The 22,628-nt window shown below is 34.2% G+C and overlaps 3 protein-coding genes and 1 long non-coding RNA gene across 7 annotated transcripts; 2 read left to right on the plus strand and 2 right to left on the minus strand.

Moving 5' to 3' along the window:
• Positions 1–407: 407 nt before the first annotated feature.
• LOC107906386 (uncharacterized) lies at positions 408–2,157 on the plus strand. Of its 3 annotated transcripts, XR_001686707.2 has the most exons (4): positions 410–771; positions 879–1,010; positions 1,534–1,620; positions 1,714–2,157. It is a non-coding gene; the product is annotated as an uncharacterized lncRNA (long non-coding RNA). The 3 variants fall into 3 exon arrangements; XR_005913866.1 differs by having other exon boundaries at positions 408–771; positions 879–1,620; XR_005913865.1 differs by lacking the exon at positions 1,534–1,620 and having other exon boundaries at positions 414–771.
• A 10,183-nt stretch (positions 2,158–12,340) lies between these two features.
• LOC121217689 (uncharacterized) lies at positions 12,341–13,908 on the plus strand. Its single transcript, XM_041093637.1, has 2 exons — positions 12,341–13,012; positions 13,575–13,908. The coding sequence occupies exons 1-2, from the start codon at positions 12,761–12,763 to the stop codon at positions 13,740–13,742; spliced, it is 420 nt and encodes a 139-aa protein (XP_040949571.1). The 5' UTR covers positions 12,341–12,760; the 3' UTR covers positions 13,743–13,908.
• A 944-nt stretch (positions 13,909–14,852) lies between these two features.
• LOC107906391 (uncharacterized) lies at positions 14,853–16,212 on the minus strand. The gene is made up of 3 exons (XM_016833372.2): positions 15,413–16,212; positions 15,207–15,251; positions 14,853–14,959 (listed from the first exon to the last, which is right to left on the minus strand). The coding sequence occupies exons 1-3, from the start codon at positions 15,793–15,795 to the stop codon at positions 14,902–14,904; spliced, it is 486 nt and encodes a 161-aa protein (XP_016688861.1). The 5' UTR covers positions 15,796–16,212; the 3' UTR covers positions 14,853–14,901.
• Positions 16,213–16,383: 171 nt separating this feature from the next.
• LOC107906390 (protein HIGH CHLOROPHYLL FLUORESCENCE PHENOTYPE 173, chloroplastic) lies at positions 16,384–22,546 on the minus strand. Of its 2 annotated transcripts, none has more exons than XM_016833371.2 (13): positions 21,712–22,546; positions 21,285–21,497; positions 20,710–20,914; positions 20,503–20,578; positions 20,239–20,374; positions 19,999–20,103; positions 18,554–18,634; positions 18,001–18,090; positions 17,833–17,898; positions 17,199–17,255; positions 17,037–17,114; positions 16,914–16,961; positions 16,384–16,819 (listed from the first exon to the last, which is right to left on the minus strand). In XM_016833371.2, the coding sequence occupies exons 1-13, from the start codon at positions 22,270–22,272 to the stop codon at positions 16,748–16,750; spliced, it is 1,788 nt and encodes a 595-aa protein (XP_016688860.2). In that variant the 5' UTR covers positions 22,273–22,546; the 3' UTR covers positions 16,384–16,747. The 2 variants fall into 2 exon arrangements, with proteins under 2 accessions (XP_016688860.2, XP_016688859.2); XM_016833370.2 differs by having other exon boundaries at positions 17,824–17,898; positions 21,712–22,511.
• Positions 22,547–22,628: the final 82 nt, after the last annotated feature.

The raw sequence follows: 22,628 nt of genomic DNA on the forward strand, positions 1-22,628 counted from the left end.
AGAAGTTGTAGTAACTGAAAGTGACTAGAGAAATATTAATTATTAAATACCATGTGTTATTATTTTATGGCCCTTCTTTCTTTTCTCAACTTTGATTTTGAACTATATAATACATACATGGATACATAGAAGTTAATTTTCTTTTCTCTCGTAATCTTGATAGTTTTTTTTACTAATAGGGGTGAAGTCAATAAATTTTTAAGGTATAACAACATAAAATTATAAAGTTTTAGGGGCTAAAAGACTTAAATTGAATTATCACTTCTTGAAGGGGCCAACAGTAATCAAATAGTTAAAAGAAAACTTAAATTAAACAATTAATTATTACAAGAGATTAAATTTGAAATTATCCAATTTATTCAAGGAGGAAGTAGCTAGCTTTTATATAGAGCTGCTCATGGGAGGGTTTGGGTACAAATATAGGCCCGAAATATGAGCTTGGGCAAAATCGAGGCCCGGCCCTGCCCTGCCCGGTTTCATATTAAATATATATTTTTTATAAATATATTAATATAGTACATTTAGTTTTTAATTTTTAATTTTAAGTTTTAAGTTTTGTTTTACTTTTACTGCCCTATTCCCTAACCCTATCGTCCCCTGACTCCCCTCCCCTCCTCCCTTTTTTTCCCAATTCCAAAATCAAGGCATCAAGCTACCTCCGTCCTCCACCGATCCACCTCCATCGGTCCACCTCCGGTCCTCCACCCAGTTCCAGAATCAAGCATTTAAGGGTTTGTTTATTCCTGAGTCGCCAACCAATTCGTATTTAAGGTAAACCGTTTGTTTACTCGTTGATGTTCATAATATTTTTTGCGTTGTATTTGGATTTTTTGGGTAATAATGTTGCTAATTTTAACTTTTGCTTTACTGCCCGACAGTCTTCCAAATCCCTAACCCTATTGTGCCCTCCTTTTTTTTTTCTCAATTCCAAAATCAAGGCATCAAGCTACCTCCACCTCCACCGGTCCACCTCCGGTCCTGCACCCAATTCCAGAATCAGGCATTTAAGGGTAAAATGATTTTTTATGTTAATTATTTTGATTTTTTGAGTAATAATGTTAATATGATTTTTTGATTCGTTGATGTTCATATGATTTTTATGTTAATTATTTTGATTCTGATTCGTTAATGTTGCTAATTTTTTGAAAGCCTACAACTTAGTCAATAGCAAATCTCAAGCTCCTGATGTTATACTTTTATGAATTTCTTATGTTCTGTTTTAGAGGATTTGATGGTTATTTGTTGCTGCTGCTCTTATTTCATGTTTTATCTGCTACTGTTGTTATTAGGAAGTTATGTTCTTTCATGAGATTCTTGTCCAGATTACATTTAATATCTCAAGTGTGTTTGTGGCTTGGTGTTAGGGAGAGTCGGGGAGTATTTAGTTGATTGTAGAAATCATGAGATCGACGTGTGATATCCATCAAGACTTATATTCTTTTAAGCCTGGTAGTTTGGATTGCACTGATACATTTACTTAGATAATAAGATGGATAATAAGACTTTATTTTGGGATAAATGCTGGATAATCAGGCAACAATTTTAGATACAATTACCTGGATAAATGCTGGAGGCTTTGGTCTTGGATCATTTTGCATGTATTTATCTTCTCAAAAACAGGTCTGCAAAGCTGTTTTATTTATCTTCTCATGATGCAATTTTAGTTTCTTCATTTAAACTCATCTTTTTTGTTTTTGCTTTGTTTTTTTGCAGAAATAAGCAACATTGAAATCTATTTGGCTTACCTTAGCTTCCAATCCTTTCCCGTAAGCTTTCATTTACATTTTCTTTTTAGATTTTAATTTAATTTAATTTGATTTTCTTTTATTTTACTTTGTACAACATTTTGCAATTAAATGCAAGATTAGCAGATTTTCTAGATGATAATTTCTGTCCTTATCTCAAAACATTGTTATGCTTACAGATTCCTCTGAAAAAGAAGTGAACTTCCAAAATATTAGTGGGAAAGAAAAACTTAAATTTTGATTAAATTATGGTAATGTTTATCTACTAGTAGGAGGAAAATAATGGGATTGAGAAATGGAGATACTTCTATTTATGAATTTGGATTGGATTTATGCAGTTTGAATTTCATTAATTTCTTTTTTGGTACATATGTAGTATGTAATTTAGCTTATAGAATAAGTATTTCATTAATTTCTTTTTCTTCATGTTTACATCCGAACTATGGAATATGGATCAAAGATCAATGAGAGTATGGATCAATTTTGATATTGTTATCCTTTAAAAGCATAAAAATGTAATGATATGATAAACTCTAAAATATTTAAGTTAAAAAGTTAAAAATTTAAAAAGTTAAGAGTAATTAAATTTTGAGTTAATTGTTTGTAATTAATTGTATAATCATTTTTTATTTTTATACTCTTTTTTTAAGAATTGATTGTTTGTAATTAAATTCAAATTAATTGTTTGTAATTAAATTCAAACAAGTAATCTTATTTTATTTTTTTGTTCATTATATACAAAAAAAAATTACAATTTGATATTTGATATAAATTTAATAACAATTAGTTTTAACTTTTAAGTAAAAAAAACGGGTCGGGCCAAGCCGGGCCCGGGTTTCATTTTTTCCACGGGTCGGGCCTGGGCAAAATCTTAGGCCCATATTTCGGGCCGGGCCCAGGCCTAGTAAACGGGCTGAAATTTTTTTACCGGCCCGGCCTGGCCCATGAGCACATCTACTTTTATATATGTATGTATATATATATAAGAAAAGAAACAAAGCCTAAAGCTGCTCGGGCCACCATAACTCTCTCTCGCACAGTTCCTGCTATGGAGGGGCACCATTCAATAAGCTAGCAATGAAGTTGGCCGGATGATTTTGCTTCCTTGAATGCATGAACTACCTAGACCTCCCATAATCCACCTTACAACAATGTTTGATTGCACACATAGCATTAACATTGTTAGTCTCGACTATGATCCGACGATGTCCTTGCTCCCAGAGTAATGAGAGGTCATGCCGTGCACACAGCCCACAACTCCACTTCTATATCAGAGCAATATTTAATGCTTCTACAATAACCCCATAACCACTGACCGTACTCATTGCACTACATTACTTGTTGACTCTAGTCCATAGTTATTTTTTACAGCTCTATCTATATTTATCATGCTGAAAAAAATATTCATAACTAAAGAAAAATATGAAATACATCCAGATTGCCATGTGGACTACCGTGTTTAAATTTTAACCTTTATTCAATATTTTCGTTAAAAAATAATATCTTAGACTTGTTATGTGAAGTTATTAGTCAAATTTGATTTTCTTTTTTAAAGATAGATAGTAAAGTTTAACTAAAAAAAGAAAGAATTAAATTGATAAAAAAATAAACATTAATGACTAAACTTTCATTACGTATCCTATTAGTTGAGGAGGAATGTGCTTAGTGTTTTGATTTATGTATCATTAAGTTGGAAAGCTGAGGATGAACTAAGGTATTCAATTAACGTTAACAGAATAAGCTCCGTAGCTAATGCAAGGTTGAGGCTGTGAAGAGTAATTTCTAATTTTTGGCAACTAGAATTAAACACTTTACCAATATCCAAATATGAAAATCAGGTGTAAAACCAAAACTATCCCATAATGGGTTATTGAAAATTATGAATATCTAAATATGAAAATCAGCTGTAAAACCAAAACTATCCGATAATGGGTTATTGAAAATTATGAATATCCATGTATTTCGGGATTGCTTGGCTGCAAAGGAAGTTCGGAAACATGTGGAGTTCTCTAGTTGTGTCTTTTCGGTGTAATCACATGGAGAATATGGAAGAATAAGAATCTCATTATCTTTCACAATGTTACTTGGCCAACCTTTGAAAATTGCCAAAGCCTCCCTTAGTTGGGCTCAACAATATGAATCAAACCAAAGAACATCTATAAGACCAATTATAACAGCCTGAATTTTCAGTGGCAACGGAAACAGTGACTTGAAGTCACCAATTTCGATGAGTAAGCTCATAAATTTTATTATTTAGTATTTACGAGTTAAATGTGATTTTAGAAAGATTTGTGAAATAGTGATTTGAGTTTAGAAGGAATTATTAGGTTAATTGATTTTAAAAACGGGGTATCGAGACCTAGATTTTATCAATCGAGATGTAAATATTTTTATAAATATTTACGGAGTGCCATTAAGGTAGTATTAAAGCTTCGTTAGAAAATTTTATCGTTTCGATGGTTAATTAATTAAAAAGGACTAAATTGAAAAAAGTGTAAAACTTGCTAAAGTGATTAAATAGCATAAATGGTAAATAAGGGAGGACTAAAAGGGCAATTAGACACCCAAGGAATGGCTGAGGCGGCATAAGCAGAAAAAAATCTTGGAATTAGGTGATTTAAGGGTAAAATTGTAAATTTTGTGAAATTAACTTAAATAAATTGAATTCTAAACTTTTCTAGGCAATTCTTCTTCAATTCTCAGTCAAAAACAGCCATTAGAGAGCTTCTTAAGCTGGTTTTTATATTTCTACTTCATATCAAGAGCTCGTAGATCGACGAGAAAAAGAGAAATTAGCCGAGTAGTCTCTGAACTATTACCAATTTTATAATTCAACCCAGGTAAGTTCATATGGTTAAATTTTCATGATTATTTGTTAATTTAGGAATGGTATAATATATTTATTCATATTTTTTTGTTGAAATTAAGATTATTGTAAAAGTATGGAAATTGAATTGAATGTTTAAAACGAGTAAAACGCAGGATTAAATACGATCGTTCCGTGGCAATGAATGAATTGACGGATAAGACCATGGTTGGACCATGGCAATGTTTAAATGTAAGATCATAGCTGGGCTATGACATTTTAATGAAAAGACCATAACTGGGTTATGGCACCTTGAACGTAAGACCACGGTTGGACCAGGACAGTATAGATACATGTGTAAGACCATAGTTGGGATATGGCATTCTGATGATAAGACCTTAACTGGGTTATGGCACTACAAATGTAAGACCATGGCAATGCATGTGTAAGACCATAGTTGGACTATGGCACAAAAAGAACGATGTACTCATATCCGTAAGCTGTTCTTCGATTCAGTAAGAAATGGTAAGAGACTTATGTGATTGAATTGAAAGATTTATAAATTATTATTGATATTAATATGAAGGAAGTGTGTGTTTATTGATTATATTGTATTTGACAGAGAAAAATGTATGATTTATTTACAATTTAATTTATTATATTATATTAAGTTCGGTAAGATTTATGTTTAACCTATTGAACTTACTAAGCTTTATTAAGCTTACTCGTGTTGTTTAATGTTCTTGTAGATTAACGTGTAGTCGGAAGATCAGATCAACACATCAAGCTACACTATCCAGTTTATTCCGGTAGTTTTTGCAATGTAAATTTTGGTTTATATGGCATGTATAGGGTTGGTTTGACAATGAAATAGTTTGAATTGTGGTTGTGAATATTAAATGTTTGTATGCATGTAATTAGTAGTAGAATTTGATAAATCAATGAAATGAGTTAAATAGGCAGGTATAAGTAAATGAAATATTTGTGATTTTATGTCATGTTGAGAACATGTTTTAGCTTGTATTGATTGCTTGGTTGGGATATATTGGTGTATGTGAATGTTGAGTGCAGGTTAATGTCAAAATGAGTGAGAAAAGTGGCCTTAAAATGGTCTATTTTCGTCCATACAGGCAGAGACACGGGCATGTGTCCCTTGCTTCTAAGAAAATTTTTGAAATTTTGGGAAAAATTCCCTGAGTACCCGGTTTAGTCTCGATTCACTTCTAAGGTGAATATTGGGCCTCGAAGGTCCATCTAAGGGACAATATGAGTGTTATATGATTTATTCTTAATGTGTAACAAAGGTTGGGAAATGTCTGTATTTAATTTATAAAGTTTGGTAATGCTCCGTAACCCTGTTTCGGTAACGGATAAGGGTTAGGAGTGTTACACCAATCTTCCAAATTTGCTCTACCATAAACGCATTGAAGGAATGTGAGTTCTTCTTTTCTTAGATGGTGCAGTAGAGTGAATCACGGGGAGTGTTGCAACTGGTGGAGTGATATGTGATCAAGCAGATAATTTGGTCTTTGGATACAATTGGTATCTAGGCGGTTGTACTCCTTTTGAGGCGAAACTCTGGGGTATTTTAGATGGACTCCTCATTTTGTTGAATAAAATATACAAACAGGCCACAATTCAAACAAATAATGCAGATGTGGCTAAGGCCTTGACTGATAAAGAGATGGAAGATTCAGGTGTCACTATTCCTAGAAGGGTTCAAAGGATCAGATGTTTTGAAGGACAATGGAAGATCAGAGTTGTGTCCAGAGAAACAAACATAATTGCAGATTGTTTGGCAAAGATTTGCCTTGCATGGAAGACAAGTTTATAAATTTTCGATGTGTCTCCTAATGAGTTGTTGGGGGCTTTCAACAAGATAAAACTTATGGTATATTGGAGCAATTATTTTGATATAGTTTAGTTTTACTTTTCACCAAAAATAAAATAAATTCTAGACCATTATGTGAATTCATTTCTTGCATGTAGTATCAATAAATATTAAACCAACCACCTTCAAGACAACTTAGCTAACCTGCTTTAGTTTAAGACGTTTGACCCAAATCAATCAAATAAGATATATAATTGCTGGATTAGTCCATTTTTTAATATTTGTATTTTGAGTCTAATTATAGAATACATATGCATGTTTGTGTATGTATCTAACATCAAGCGGCTCTATCTTGCCTAGTACTTTCTGCACCTTGGTAATTTTATATTTTTCGAAGTAATTATAGCCGCAGATTGATAGATATAAAATCCCTTTTCACAAATTCATTTATAACTAAAAATCCTTTGTAAAAAATAGAATATATGAAATTTTCCTCGATGCTACACCTCAACGGGTTATGTATTTACTTAAATGACTTAAAATTAGAATATATCATATACTTTGTCAAATTTTGGACATTATTTATTTAAAAAGAAAAAGGATGAAGAAAATGTTTTAAATGTCAACCTATCGGATATTTTTTATTTAAAGATGATTGTATGGTTAGTGAATTTTTAAATTATTTTATTTAGCTGTGGAAATTTAAATTTTAAAAAATTTAGCTTATTTTAGTTTTTCTTGTTATCTAATTGAGTAACAAGTTCATAGTTCCTGGTTTTCGACCTTGTGCTATCGTACCAAAAGGAGGGAAAAAGATTTTTTTTTTAAAAAAGAAAAATGAAAGAATGCAAAATAAAAATATTTTTTAATATATTTTCAAGAATATTGAAATAAATGGAGAAAATATTAAATTGCGAAATTTCATTATCCAACCCATCATAAATTCAAACTCGACAACCAACAAAAAAACAAATGTAAAAAAGCATTTAATGATAGTGATATGTTTTCATAAAATTAATCATACCTAATTGTTAGGATATTATTATGAGATATTATTTTTTTAAAAATATTTAAAAATATTATATATATTTTTGGTATGTATTAAAGAAAATATTTTATATGTTTGCTATTGAAAAATATATTATATATATATATATATCTTTTCTATTATTGCGTGACTACTAGGGTATAAATATTATATATAGTAATAAGATTGAAAGGGATTACATTATTTTTGTCATGATATCAAGAGCTTAGATTCCCCATTTTATAATATATAAAAATAACTTATAAATACTTCTTAATGATAATTTTCATATATATGTATATATTTCGCTATTAAATCTTAATTTTATTTCTACTATACTCAATTTCAGCATTATCACCATGTTGCTATTTTTAATATTAGCTGCTGTTGTCAATAAGAGCAGAATTAAAAAGAAAAAGAAAAAGAAAAATTGTGAGAGGTTCTTATGTATGTTGGTCTTATGTTAGACCAACTAGTGGCCTTCAAATGGAGAAATAGTTACTTATAATCAGGGATTGAATTATCACATTGAAATCTGAAATGAACAGCTTGCGTTTGTGCTCTTTCAACAACTTTTGATTCCACCTAATTTAAACTGAGTTTTGCCGTCCAAACGAATTCGCTTTTTTAATCTAAAATCATACACTATGAACAAATGCATTTTCTAAAAACAAATGCATATATTTTTATTTTCTAGAAAAGTGGGATTGGATAGGAGCATTAATTTATCTGTAATGCTTTTTTATTTTGATTCTCTAATTATCCAGCTAAAGTACAAAATTAGTGATATTGTCGAGCTTTAATTAAATAGGAGTAATAAAATCATCAGATCAATTTTGAGAATCCAAGAAAAACGAAGAGTTAGGCTCAGTTATTGAGAACAATGAAAAAAATTAATTGTGTTAAAAGGCGGACAATTATCAGCCCGGACTGCTGCACTATCAGGCAAAACAAGAGATAAAAAGCAAACAGTTTGGAGAAGTGGTGTTTTATCTCCATCCGCGACAAGACATGTGATAAGTTTTAAAAGATGTTTAAATAATAAGTCTACCACCAGCAAGCCGAGAGGTCTGATGAAGTTGAGTCCACCAATATAAACCTATGCCTAATTTGTAATTTAAGCAGTATAAGGAGTAGGGTCGATTCCTCAGAGACTGAGTTTACTGCAAATTGTTGCTCTCTTAACCAGATTTATGTCGGGGCAGTTGTCATGCCCAAGATATTAGGGGGAGGATAAAATCGAAAACCTCGAACCTGAAATAAATAAATAAAACGCATAAAAGTAAAAGTTGAAAATAAAATGATAAAAAACAGTTAAATAAATTTGAAAAAAAATTAATTAGAATAAGCTCAGCTTTAGGCACGGATTTTTCCTCTTCTTTAAACTGATCCTCGAAATTAGATGAACTCCTCTTTTCCAATAAGCTAGTTATAGTTACCAAGGACGCCTCGGACACCAACTCTTCCTTGTGTAAATTAGTTATGGAACGTCCAATAACTAACCCTTACCGATTGAACAACCACAAAACGTTCGTGATTTAGAACTCCGGCAGTTTTGCGTTCTAGAAGAGTCTAGCTCGAACCAATGCCCTCAATCGCGTGGGACATTTAAATCCGGTTACTACTTCCCTTGACGGAACCAAACAACAATCTCCACTTGGCACGACAATGTGTTCATAGAAAACCGATTAGAATCGATCCTTTCGGAATTCCAACTGTACGTCTAACCACACGAAATCAAGTCTTTTTTGACTTATTGTTGATCTGACTTTGTGAGTTGACAAAATCATACTCTTAATCCGGAGAAATAATAAGTATTGAAATTTAGGAGTTAATTTGCTTGGGTTCATAACTCACGGGTCTTGACGAGGCTAATTCCAACCTAAATTTGAAAATAGATTTAGTTGACTAAGGTTTGGGGCATGTTGGTATTGGATAAATTAAATAAGGTAAAAATGGGTGAAAAAGATGAGTGGCGTGACTGAGTATGAGGAGCTAGAATTTTGGTGATGTATTAAAGTTGGTTAGCTACTGGGAGTGAAAAGAAAGTTTGAAAAAGGAATTGTAAATGGTCTAAGAGGTAACAAGCTGAAAAGGAATTGAAAGTAAAGGAAACTAAATACTACAAATAAATTCGTTGGTAGAGAGGAGAAAATGTATTCAAGGATGAAAGCTTGATTTCTTGCTTGATGAATAAATGAATAATGTAGCCTCTATTTATACTAGTGGCTTTACTAAATTAGGAGCCAATTAGTAATAGAAAATTAAGGAAAAATATTCCATGATATACAAAAAATCCTAACATAATCTCCCACTAAGTCAACAAAAATTTCAGCTAATTAATCTTGGAAAAATTCTGCTTTTACCCTCTTTCTTTGCTTCTTTCTTCAATCTAGCCCAATTGTTTTCTTTTTCTTCTATTTAGCCCTAAATTGCATCCCTGCACAAAATTCAATATAAACATAGAAAAATTAGTGGTGCACTCTCATAAATTAACCAATTTAATTACATAAAATATGTAACTTTAGCATTTAATCAAGATCACCTATAAACTCACCCTCTCAAAAGGAATATCCGTACAACGCATAGCTTGATCTTAATTAGAAATGATGAAGAGAGGATCAATGGTTGAAAATACCAAGTCTACATTTTACTACTCTTCAAAATTTTTATCTTTAGCATTCTCTGACTCTCCATCCTTGTTTTCCTTAGCCTCCATAAAGAGGGGAAGCAGGTGGACTAATTATCTACATTGTTACGGATATCAACTACCTTTGCGTAAGCTGTTCTTTGACAAGCTAATGAATATGATTTTAAGTTGTGTAACTGCAGCATACTTTACAGAAAACATGAAAGCAAAATAAACAAGTCATAAAATAAAAGAAGAGAGAAGCTTACCTACATGAACAAGCAGGTCAGGCTAGCTGCCCAAAAGTTAAAACTGTCAGTAGTTACTAGAAAGATCCAGTTTGATGCGGATACTTTGTGGGGTCATCGCTGCCAACAACGCAAATGGAAACAGTCAATTAAGCTACTTATTGGAAAGTTGACCTGTTCATAGCCGGGTCGAAAGTTGATCCAAAAAGTAGGGGTTTAGGAAAAAATATGAGTTTGAAAAATGAGTTTGGGTAAAAAAGATTCGTTTAGAAAATGAGTCGAGTTTTGTAAGGCTTTTTTCTGAGCCCGGCCTGTTTTGGCCCAAATATGTAAAAAAATAATTGCTATTTTTTATACTATTTTCTTGTTGTTTACTATTGTTTTGTTGATATTTTCTTCTTGTTTTTTTTTCTACTATTTTACTATTATATTATTATTATTTTGTTGTTATTGTTTGAATATTGTATAAATCTAGTTTTATTGTTAATTTTGTTACTATTTTAGAGGCATTTGTTTGTTAAGTTACACCTATCTTAATATTATTTAAGTATACATATATATTTTAAATTTATTTTCAATTTGTTGGGAATTATTTATTTTAATATTTTTAGTAGTTTTGATGTATTATATATATTTTAAAATAATATAAAAATATTAATACGGGTGAGCCAGGCCGGGCCTAAATTTTAGCATTTTTATCTGCCTTGGACTTGGATAAAATTTTAGGCCTATTTTTTAGGTCAGGCCGAGCCTAGCAAATGACCTTAATATTTTGGTTGAGCCCAGCCCGGCCCATGGATATCTCTACTAGAAAGTATCGGTTTACCAAATCTAAGGTTAGTAAAAGAATGCACATTTTATGATTATTCAATTTCACGTATCACCAAACAGTTATGATTTGTTATTCGGTTACTTTTCTTTAGCGGTGAATAAAATCTGATTCAATTTGAAAAACTCGATAAAAACTTCAAATTTCAAATTAAATAGTTCAATTTATTCGAGTTATTTGAATCAACTCGAATAAAAAAAATCAAATTTTTTGCTTTAACTCAAATATGAATTACATAATTCAAGTTATCTAAAAATTCAAATAAGAAAAGACAAAACTATGTTGTTTTGATAAATGTTTATCTTTTCTAAAATTAAAAGTCAAAACTATCAAGTTAAAAGGTAAAATTACGTTGTTTTGATAAATTTTTATCCATCAACCGTACTTATTTAGTTAAATAATCTTTTACTTCGTCTATTAGTTAAATAATCAATCCATGTAAACATAACATTGAGTATAAATAATAAGATTCGTTAACTCAACTCGACTTAACTCGATTCGAAAAAAATTTAAATCGAGTTCGATTGCTAAAATAGTATTCGTCAACTTGACTAACTCGAAGTTTTTTTACTCAAATTGAATCGACTCAATCGTATACTCACATTTACTTTTCTTTACAGGTTGCTCATGCCATGTAGTTAAAACCCAACAAAACCAATGGTTTTGGAATTTATGGGCTCATTTGTGTCTTTTGGGCTTACTGAACTCTCTCTTGTTTTATTTTAAAGCCCAAATCAACGTTTCTTTATCCAACCTTGTTGGGATTTTCATTTGTGGAAAATTATCAGTTTGAATGATAATTGTTGGTGTTATCTATGAAGTAGGAGGTGCTTGCCCGAAATATGGGAGGGTTTGGGTAAAAATATAGGCCCGAAATATGGGCTTGGGCAAAAAAATGAGGCCCGTTTAGAAAATGGGATGGGCCTCGGGCACAGCTTTTATGGCCCGGGTCCGGCCTGGCCTGAATATAATATATATATTTTTAATTTTAAAATTTTTTTAAAATACTTTTTTAATTTTTTTTATTTTTAAAATAAATTTTTAGTGTTTTATGGGCTCGGGTTTAGGAATTTTTTCCTAGGTCGGGCTTGGACAAAATCTCAAGCCCATATTTCGGGTCAGGCCAGGCCCGGGCCTAAGATGCGGGCCAAAATTTTTTCTGAGCCCGGCCCGGCCCATGAGCACCTCTACTATAAAGTCCAAAGAGATATAAAGAGTCATAGACACGTATATATATAATGCTCTGAATAACGACACTAAAAACAAATGGTGGAGGAGCTAAGCTACTTGCTCCGGTCTTCCCAAGACCACGCCTTCATTTTGATTCTTCACTCTTTATTAGGAACACAACTCAACAAACAAATCATTATCAAAACCAAACCAAACCAAATGAAGCCAAACAACATATTAGATGGTTTATAGATAGAGTTCCATAGCCATAGACCCTTTGCTACCACTAGAACCTCATTCACCCACTTACCTCCAAAAACTAGTGATGTTGCCAACAAGGTGGGGCAAGGGAGGTTTGTATTCTCCGCACCATGCAATCAGGATCAATCTAAACCCAAGGTTAGGCAACAACTAGAAACCATAAGTTAACACACTATACTATTCAAAAAAAAAAAATTCATTCAAGGAGAGGGTGATGATGATGAAGGGGGCGGCATTGGCGGCTGATATAAAGAGGAACCTTGGGGTGATTAAGGAAAGGGTGTTGGAGAAACTGGCTGCTGCTGCAGTCCCTGCCGATGCTTTGGAGAATGCTAGGCATTTCTTGGAGAGTGTGGTGAGGGATGTTACGGTTGCTGCTCAGGGTCTTACCAAGGATGCTTTGCACCGTATCAAGACTCATCTTGTTGATATTCTTCCTTCACTTTCCCCTGCCATTACTAGAAAGGTAGGTTACTTTCTCTTCCTCTCTACAGCCTTCTTGATTACTGGTAGGACTAGGGTGTTCAAAGGGTGAGACTTGAGTTACATATAATAAGCTTTAGCTTCACATGTATGATTAATCTTGTTCAACGGAAGGGACTTTCTCATTTATTAGTAGCCAGCTTTTATCTACTTGTTAGTAAAAAATTGTTGAAATTAAATAAGGACCAACAAAAAAAGAAGATAAAAATCAGATTCTTTTGAACATCCTGCATACAGAAAATTATTACATAGCTTGAGACCAGAAATGCACTTTAGCTATTTTTATCCTAGTAAAGTGCAGTGTTGCTTCCTCAAGCAATATAAACTCTTAAACTGCGTAACCAATAATCGAACTGCCTACTCTACTGGACCTGTTTTAGCACATGAACTTTTGAGCCTGTAAGTTATGTTGTCAGTCCTTTATGATACATGTATGATTAGTTCTTCTTTACTCTTTCTTCTCCTTTATGATGGCTTGGAACTACGAGACTGGTAATTTTTTAGCCTTAACTTATAATTGGCATCATCATTGGTGATTTAAGCAGCTGGTGGATGATGCCGAGAAGGAAGCTAACGAAGAACACGAAAGCGAAGGGGAACAACAAGAAGGAGAAGAGGCAAGGCAAGATGAGCATCAACTTAGCGGGAAGTCCACGTTTGTGTCACCGGCGTCTTCTCTGTTTGCTTTAATCAAACCATTATCCAGGCTTTGAAGATTATATAGGAAAGTCTAACATACTCGTTTTGTCTACATTTTGCTTCCAAGAAATAAAGTTTAGAGAGCATACACAGTCGAATCTCTAACTGAATAATGGAAAATCAATCCATGTAAAGAAGATAAAGTTATGTGAGAAGCAAGCATTTTTTATAGTTTCTTTACTGCCGTCTTGGATATTCTTTCTTTTGCTTTGCATCTTAGGTAATGATGGTCAAATTCATAAAACGTAACCCAACCCATGGATTTATAGGAAATCTGATGATGATATGAGATATCATGTTCAGGCAAGTAGAGTTCATATCAACTAAAGCAAGATTCCCTCACAACTGGCTAAGGCTTTTCTTCTTGCATTTGAATTTTCAGTCTTTACAGAACTAGTGAGCACTTATTGTGGCGCTAACTGAAGGTACAAGGCATGTTGCATCTCAGTTTTTTAAGGTTTTATTCAGTCCACCGTATATGTGGGTGTACAAAAACAATATTTGCAACTAAACTTAGGGAATATGATGAAACTCAATGATTGCCTACATTGATTAAAATGATTCATTGAACAATGTGCGACAAAAATATCAATTTGTATAGAAAAAATTTCTGAAGTAATTATCATCTCCCTTTATACAAGCATAAATATCTATTTAGATATTTACATTGCTTAACAATAAACATCATCAAATAATCACAACTCTTTATTAATAACTAAGGGATATAACTATCGGTAACTAAAAGACATATATCACTTTTGATGCTTCCCTTATAATTTTTAGATCATTTGTAAGTACAAACATGTCTTCACCCTCCCACCCCTCCAAAACAGTGTCGGACTGTCTTCGGTTAATACGATTCCAGATTGTTTTCGACTCGTGGGATACAATAATCCAGAGTGAATATTAACCAATTTCAAATCATTTCATAACACACACAAAACAAGAGTTAATTATTCTCTTGAACAACCATTCTCTTATATTGCCTCTATCACAAGCTATCTAACATGTCTCAGTGCATGAATGTAGGTTCAGTTGCATGTTATAGATTTTACCATTACCCTCTGACCGATGGTTACTAAAGTCAGCAACGGGAATTCACATAAAATCGAATCAAGAATGAATGAATGAAAAATCTTTTTATGTTGCTGTAAAAGAATCATCATATACAATTCAAGGTCCATCATCCCAATCTCCAATCAAATTACAAATATCGGAACACTCCACCAAGCTGCACATGAAAAGATGAGTCTTCATAAGTAGATTGAAATTATTGGACCAGAACTTGGAGAAAATTAACATCCAAAGCACAATTGAAATATGATCCAATATTCTCTGCCAACGGTTGTTAAGAGTATAGGCAGTTTGCATGCAAAACTATTCTTTCATTCGTATATTTGATATAATTGAATAGTGATGCTGGTAATAGTATTAAGTATATATAGTGAATGCTAATATGAGAAATAAAGAAAAGGTACCAGTAATTCCGACTTCGAAACCCTTCCTTAAAAACCACCAATGGTCTGTACAGAATGAATAGACAATCAAATTTTCACAAAAGTAATGTGTTAATGCAGAATAGGAGTAGTGTAAGGAACCATAGCAAAGGTTGCATTGCAGCCAGTGGTTCTTTAGGGCCTTGAGCTAGCAAAATGAGATGGATCCTTGGAAAGAATTCAAGTACCTTCTTATATTAAAAGGACCTTCTCCAGGAGAGCCATCACCCCCTCTAAGGCAAGTGGTAACACATTTGATAGTGCATGTCTCAGCTTTCCTAGACTTTGGTCGCTGGATTCTAGGCTTTTTGCAATCTTTGGCGGATGAGCACTCTCCTGAAAGTGTTTGGGGTATGTTGGATAGTGTTTCCGAGTCTTGTGGCACCTCAGCTGGCATAGCTGCGGAGACTAAAACAGCAGCAGCCGCAAGGAAGCTACCTGCAAGGTTGCACCTGCGGCTGAATCTGGTGAGGTTGTTACTGCTTTTGCTGGAAACCTTTTTGTTGTTGCTGTTGACACAGTACAATGAAGTTTTAACACGGAAAGCTGCACCAGGGCCATAAATTAGCATTATGGTTAAATAATTGTTTAGCTCTTTCTTGCTATCAATTCTGTTGCTTCATTTTAGCAGAGTTAAAGAGAACAAGAGCAGTCACATTTCCCTTATCTCTTGAGCTATATTTTCATGTTGTTGGTGGTCCTTGCTTGCAGAGTTATCATGTGTCACTTTGTTGATCCACGTGTTCACCTTTGTTTTTGTGGCTGGCCTGTAATCACCACACTAAGATTACAGTCACCGCATAACCCATCCGTGGAAGTATAAGATTTGGGCCAAGTTGCACGCGGGTATGATCCCATAGCAAGCAACATCATCAATCTTCAAGCATGTGGAAATGAAAGAATAATATATATTCCTTGAATTTGTGATCCCATAGCAAGCAACATCATCAATCTTCAAGCATGTGGAAATGAAAGAATAATATATATTCCTTGAATTTGATCATTTTCATTGCCAGTTCCCTGTGTCACTTGGCTTATTGAGATCTTGTCATAGAAGGAAAGGATAAAGGATCCAATGCATTACCGTTATAATCCAATTAATATGTTCTTTAAAACATCCCAGCTGAATGAATTCACTGATTATTTTATGCACATCTCATTCCAAAGAACATGTCAACACTGTTCAATTTGATTTATGTAATATTTCATGATGGTTTACATCACAGTGAACCATAAATTGGAATAAAAGACAACTCATTATTTAGAGCTTTTGCTCCATATACACTATATGTTATCCATCATACATACATGCATACACATTTTCTATATGAGACTACACATGGATTTACAGTAAACAAAAACTATGCGTAACATAGAGGGCAAACATCATCTGAGCAAAAGAGAACATAAAAATTTGTTGCTGACTTCCAAAGAGATCATTATGGGACTTCCATCTTGTTTAAGCAGTTCCGACAGGATGCTGTTTCTCAGAGGTTGATAACATGTTATCCCTTAAATGAATGTCAAGTGTTTTTTTCCAAAACAGACAAGGCCGGAGTTAAATAATTATTTGCTTTGTCTGGCAAATGGGCAACCTGTAGAAAGGGAAAGTATAGCTGCTTCAGTTCAACTCAGTATGGTTTACTAATCAATTAAAAGCTATTATGCAAGGTTTTATTTTGTCCTCACCAGCTCATAAAGTTCCCTCCCTTGCTCAGCAACATATTCATGACAGACCTGCACACAATCAATCAAGTTTCTGTTAGTTCTGCCATTCTTGAAATAAATCTTGTGTTAATCAACGTTACCCACATCAAAGCTCTTATTTCTTGCTGTCGTATCATGCAATGCTTTCACGCATATATCAGCCACATCAGCACAACTAATTCCCTGATCAAAGGAAGAGAGTGGTAAGGCAGAATGGTAACTTTGTAGCCTTTATTACAGTCTACAACAATAGTAGTACATTCTCACCTGAGAAATCCTGTTTCCCTGATCGAATATAAGAGCACGTTGGCCCCCAGGTTCTTCCTGTAAGAATGAAACTTTGATTCAGTACATATTTTGGCCATAAAAAAGCCAAGCTTAGATATGGAAAAAGTTTGAAAACATTTGGTAGGGTAGACTCCTACTTGGCCACTTACCATTGTAACATGCAAGAGTTACTTCACAGATTTTCTTTTGTAAAACTAACATACAACCCTCTAACCGCTATTTGTGAAGGGACTAGAGCACATTAGCTAGTATAAACACCAATCACACACTGATTTGAAATGTTCCAAATTGTGCACATATAGTTGGAAATGCCTCAAGACATATCTTGGAGACTCTGTTTCATTGCAAATTTTTTACTGCCTTATGCCCTTATCCTTTTTCTTTTCGAGAATAACACATACACTGAAACAATGAGCTTGAGTAGTATATAAGCATGTTCAATGATTCAAAAGAGTTAATATTATAATCACATTTGTAAAGGGCTAGCCAAGATAACCACCACCTTCACTACCCCCAGAATAAACGGAAACAAAAATAAAGGGAAAAACGCCTTAGGTTTACACCATTACATGTAAATTTCAACAGGTTGCCAAGAATGATATACCAGCATTACCATTAGTGGACCAGGGCGAATTATTGTGTACCCGAGACCAGATCTTCTCAATGAATCCTCACCAGCCTGAACAATACTCAATCATGACAACATAATACGTAAGAAAAGGATTACAGATAAGGAATTGTTCTCGCATTAATAGAAACAGAAGCATAAGACAAGACTGACCCTCTTGGCTTTCAAAACTTGCTCCCTTCGGTTTGGTTCAACTCCTAATCCCGTGCATGATACTAAAATAAAATCTGTTTCCTGTCCAGTCTGCAGAATATCAGGGTAAATTTATTTAGAATTGGGTAAAATTACTGATTTTCTTCAAAATACAGCATAATTACTAGAGCGTTAACATTATCCTTTATAATATGGTAACCACTTTCATGCATGTGCACACAGGAATGTCCCAACTTGCACACAACACACAAGTGGAATGAAGCAAACTCAATGGAAAGAGCAAACTCAAGAACACTGATCTTTTGCAGCCCAATCCGTATTTCCTTAACATACATATATTACAGGCAGAGGCTCAAAGCAACAATGCCTTTTTTGCAATTAACTCATCAAAGTTCATGACTACCATATCACATGGTTCATACCAGGATAAATGTTACCAAAAAGGTCTAACAGTGCTCATTTCTGATGTTATAGCACAAATGATGGTATAAACTACAAAGTACCACTGAAGGTCCATCTGTTGAGAATGGATGAATATACATAAAACACTTACAGGCAAGGCTTTTATATATTCTAATATAAGCTTGAAACTTCGGGGGTCTTGCTTCATTCCTGCTGATCCTTCAACAGGCCTCTGCAGGAAGAATATAATATTAGAATCTTTAAAAGCAGAATAGTGATTATTTGATGAAGGGGAACAAGAAATTGATAAATCATCAGAAATCACTGTCACAACAGTATGAATGCTGATGTGGTGACAGTGCTGATGTTGCGCTAGAACAAAAAAATGGTCACTAACTTCAATTGTTAACCATCTTTAAGACTTGATTACACCACATCTTGCCCAATTAGGAGATGTTTATGGAATAAATGAAAACAATAGCTAGTTTTTTGTTAGAGTGTGGTAGAGAAATATGGGAAACAAATAAACTCTCATGGTCTCATCAGCAAAAAGAGAGTGATGGCATGAGTCATTAAAAATGTATAACTGCACTGTTCCTAGAGACCATAAAACCTGAGAAGCTATCATTAAAAAAAGTCATATAACTGCTAAAACAAGAATAGTTTAAAAATTAGGTAACAAAAACACAGAGTTTCCCCTTGTAGCAGAAAGCAAAATTTCTGCACACAACTGTAACATGCATAAGACATAAGTTTTCAAGAAAAACTTTTTGAGTGTGTTTGTGACCACAAAGTTCCAACATGCAAGCTTATGATATCTAATCTAAATATTAGTGTTCCGTTCACATGGTGATATGCAAGCAGAAATTATCATTCAAGTCCATTAGAAACTGAAGTTCCTACATAATGTGTGATAAACTCTCACTACACAGTGCTCCACATGTTTCAGACAGTAATGAAAATATCTGTCCCTGGAAAGATAACATTCAGTATTCACCAAATTTAGTCCACACTAGTGTAAAATCATAACATAGGAAAACAAATCCTTTTTCTGATGTATTTTTGATAGATTTGTGTTTATTATATGATTCCGTAAATTTATATTAAGTTCATTTGACACTCCACAATGGAAGGCCATATAGATTTTCAAGAAGTAACAAACAACAGTGAGACCATACAGATGATTAAGATGCCATGATTTCTCCTTGGTTCAGAAATCATTTACAACATTCAACATGATACCAAGCTAGCACTCACAAGACCATAGGCATCTATTACTATTAGCTAATAACTTTTACTGTTTTAACCCTCATATTCAGCCACAAATAGGAAAAAAAAAGACTCCACATGACAAGACCTAAATTAACAACATTTCCTTAGGCAGATTGTGGAATTCCATATGACAAGTACGAACTGGCAACCCACTTGATAATAGTAAAAAAAGTCGATCTTGAAAATCTGATGATCCAAAAACACAACCGTATACCAAATTACCATTCAAATAGTTATACTTTGAGAATAAATGCAGGTAAGGGTCCGTTATACTTTTACAGGTGATTACTAGGTGAAATAGTGCAATTTTCGAAACACACAAACCTGTCTTCGTGGCTCAAAACGTATAGTTAATGTATGTACAAGGAATGGATCTAATGGTGGATCATCTGGTTTCACAGGACGGAAGGATGAAAATGGTACTCTGACCTGTCAATCACAGTAAAAAGGAAAATATGTCATCCAATTGATACCGCTCACCACAATGTTAAGAAAAAGAAGATCTGATGCATAGAATGGTTATAACGGAGAGCCCATAGGTTTCTCAGGATGAGAGATCATTACCCTACAAAATCCTATTTTTGTGTTTATTCTGGCAAAATATAATTTGCTTTGAGTTGTATCTGCTGAAGGACCAGCTTCAAGAATTACAACATATGATCTTCCATTACCACCAACAGATAGAACAAGACCTTCATACCTGAACACCGAATTCACTTGAGTGAGGTGCACTTAAAGGTAGAGTCAATGTATCTGTTAATAACAAATCAAATAACAGCCAGCTTCTGCTAAGAAAGAAGGTATGTAGATAATAGAATTATCATATACCTGTCAAGTGTGGAACCTAAAGGAAGTGAAAGCTTTTTCGACAGTTCAACATAGCCACCTCTGGTGAAAACATAGCCTTCATTTGAGCATCAAAAACAGAGTTAAAGATAGAATAACCTATATTTATCACTGGTAATAACCACACAAGAAGGGTGTAAATCTCCATTGCTTCAAGCCAGGAAAAATGAGATTGTAACTGCAACTGACCTGAGAAAACAGCTTGTCCTGTCTCAGTGTACTCAAATTTAGCATCCATTCCACCATCATACTTTGAAGCAATCACATCCTGGAAATAAGTACCTTGACGTACTTCCCATCCATGTAATGAATCTTCAGATTTGAACTTAGTTATCAAAAGCTTGCTTTTGCTGCTTTTCCCTGCCCGGAGTTGTGCCAGTTTATTATTGTAGTCCTGCAGAGAACGTTAGATATCAGTTCACCAAAGCTATTTTTGGGAAGAAACATAGATTGACTATGAATCAATCCACCACAACTGAAAATTTTATCAGAATCCTAGCTGAACAAGGTAACCTAGCCGTATAGACAGATAATGTTAAAACGAGTTCACTCGAGAAATACCCAAGTGTAGGACCAGCAGAGGAATTAAATTTATCGGGGGGAAAAGGGGTCATCTACTGCCTCTAGAGTAGTGATGATTTGTTTTGAGCATTATGAGGCATGGAACACCAGAAAAAAAGAAAAGAAAAAGCTAGCCTTGGAAGAATCCATTGCACTCAAATGTGCATATAATATTAAAGATGGAGTAGAAAAGAGGGACAAACCTGAAGTGCTTTGGTAAGGTTTGAAACACCTTGATGGTCAACTCTATAAAGATCCCCAGTAATAGTGGACCGAGCAGTGGCACAGTAGATAATCTTGTTGCAACCTTCTACTGCAGCTTGAAGGGAGGAAGGGTCACCCACATCCCCTATTACTATCTCAACTGACCTGGGGAGCATGTCCAACACCTCTTGGTCTGCCTTCCTCACCAAAGCCTTCAATCACGGAATTAAAGGGAAGCATTAATCAAAATAAAAGTTACAAAATTAAAGAATCCCCAATCTATAATCTATCACATAGTTTATTTTTACCCCTTTTAGGCATTGAAAATGCGTGGAAAACTAATATTTGAAGTACAAACAAACGTAAAAATAGCGTTTTATAAGAGGAATAGAAGAAAAGAGAAGAAAGTGGTAAAAGCAAAGCAACCTTGACTGTGTAGCCTCTGAGCATGAGCTTACGAACAACAATGCGACCAATGCGGCTGGTGGCACCAACAACAAGGACAGTGGTGTTTTGAGCACCAGGAATGGCAAACTCACACATGGGTCCTTCTCTAATAAGCAAAGCATCCAAAGCTTCCATGTCATCTGCACGAGTAGTCCTTGAAATCTGCCCCAACCCAGAAAACTTCCTCCAAACATCGTCGAATATTTGCCTGGATTTACGTCCCAACCCCACTGGATTCACGTCGTCCAAACTCAATGAAACTTGCTGCTGCTGCTGTTGTTGTTGTGGCTGCGGCTGTTCCTCTTCTGACATGGATTCAGTTGTTGTTGTAGTAACAGGAGTTGGAGAAGAAGGTTTTTTAGCTTTGGGTTTTCTCTTCTTGTTGCCTTTGCCAGTGTCGGGAGAGGCAGCAGCGCGAGGGATAAAGAAGGTAGTACTCTGACAAGGAGAGGATTGCCATTTCATCCAGTTGGGGTAGCTGTTAAGACTGTTCCTTAAACTGGTTGAAGGGCTTAATGCTGTTGCAGTTGCAGCGCTCATTGCTGCTTTTTTTTCCTCAAATCAATCCACTGGAAGGTTAAAGAACAGGAAAAAAAGCCCTGAAAACAGAAATTACATACATATATATATGTGTGTATTATTGCGAAGTGGATAATTATGAAAAGATGACATTTCTTTTTCTGGAAAAGAAATTAAGAAGAAAGGTAGGGTGGTGGAGGGCTGAGAGATCAAAATCAAAGGAAGAAGCCAAACAAAGGCAAATGAAAACCACAAAAAGGGTTTCGGGAACAATAGTACGTAATGTTTGAGCCAATAAGCGCGCCACGTTGAGTCATTTGTTTCCTTTCATTCCTTGGACACGACATGAACCGGATCAAATTACGGAAAGCATTCAG

Source organism: Gossypium hirsutum, chromosome D05, assembly GCF_007990345.1.
Source record: "Gossypium hirsutum isolate 1008001.06 chromosome D05, Gossypium_hirsutum_v2.1, whole genome shotgun sequence".
NCBI lineage: Eukaryota > Viridiplantae > Streptophyta > Magnoliopsida > Malvales > Malvaceae > Gossypium > Gossypium hirsutum.

Excerpts from the sequence above, each read along its gene's own strand:
- LOC121217689 (XM_041093637.1), top strand. The coding sequence starts at position 12,761 with ATGATGATGAAGGGGGCGGCATTGGCGGCTGATATAAAGAGGAACCTT. Across the intron at positions 13,013-13,574 it reads CCCCTGCCATTACTAGAAAG|CTGGTGGATGATGCCGAGAA; the intron begins GTAGGTTACTTT and ends TGATTTAAGCAG.
- LOC107906391 (XM_016833372.2), bottom strand. The coding sequence starts at position 15,795 with ATGCTAATTTATGGCCCTGGTGCAGCTTTCCGTGTTAAAACTTCATTG. Across the intron at positions 15,252-15,412 it reads GGTCCTTTTAATATAAGAAG|ACCATTGGTGGTTTTTAAGG; the intron begins GTACTTGAATTC and ends CATTCTGTACAG. Across the intron at positions 14,960-15,206 it reads TTTCGAAGTCGGAATTACTG|CTTGGTGGAGTGTTCCGATA; the intron begins GTACCTTTTCTT and ends TTTCATGTGCAG.
- LOC107906390 (XM_016833370.2), bottom strand. The coding sequence starts at position 22,272 with ATGAGCGCTGCAACTGCAACAGCATTAAGCCCTTCAACCAGTTTAAGG. Across the intron at positions 20,104-20,238 it reads CAAAAATAGGATTTTGTAGG|GTCAGAGTACCATTTTCATC; the intron begins GTAATGATCTCT and ends TGTGATTGACAG. Across the intron at positions 17,115-17,198 it reads AGGGAAACAGGATTTCTCAG|GGAATTAGTTGTGCTGATGT; the intron begins GTGAGAATGTAC and ends TCCTTTGATCAG.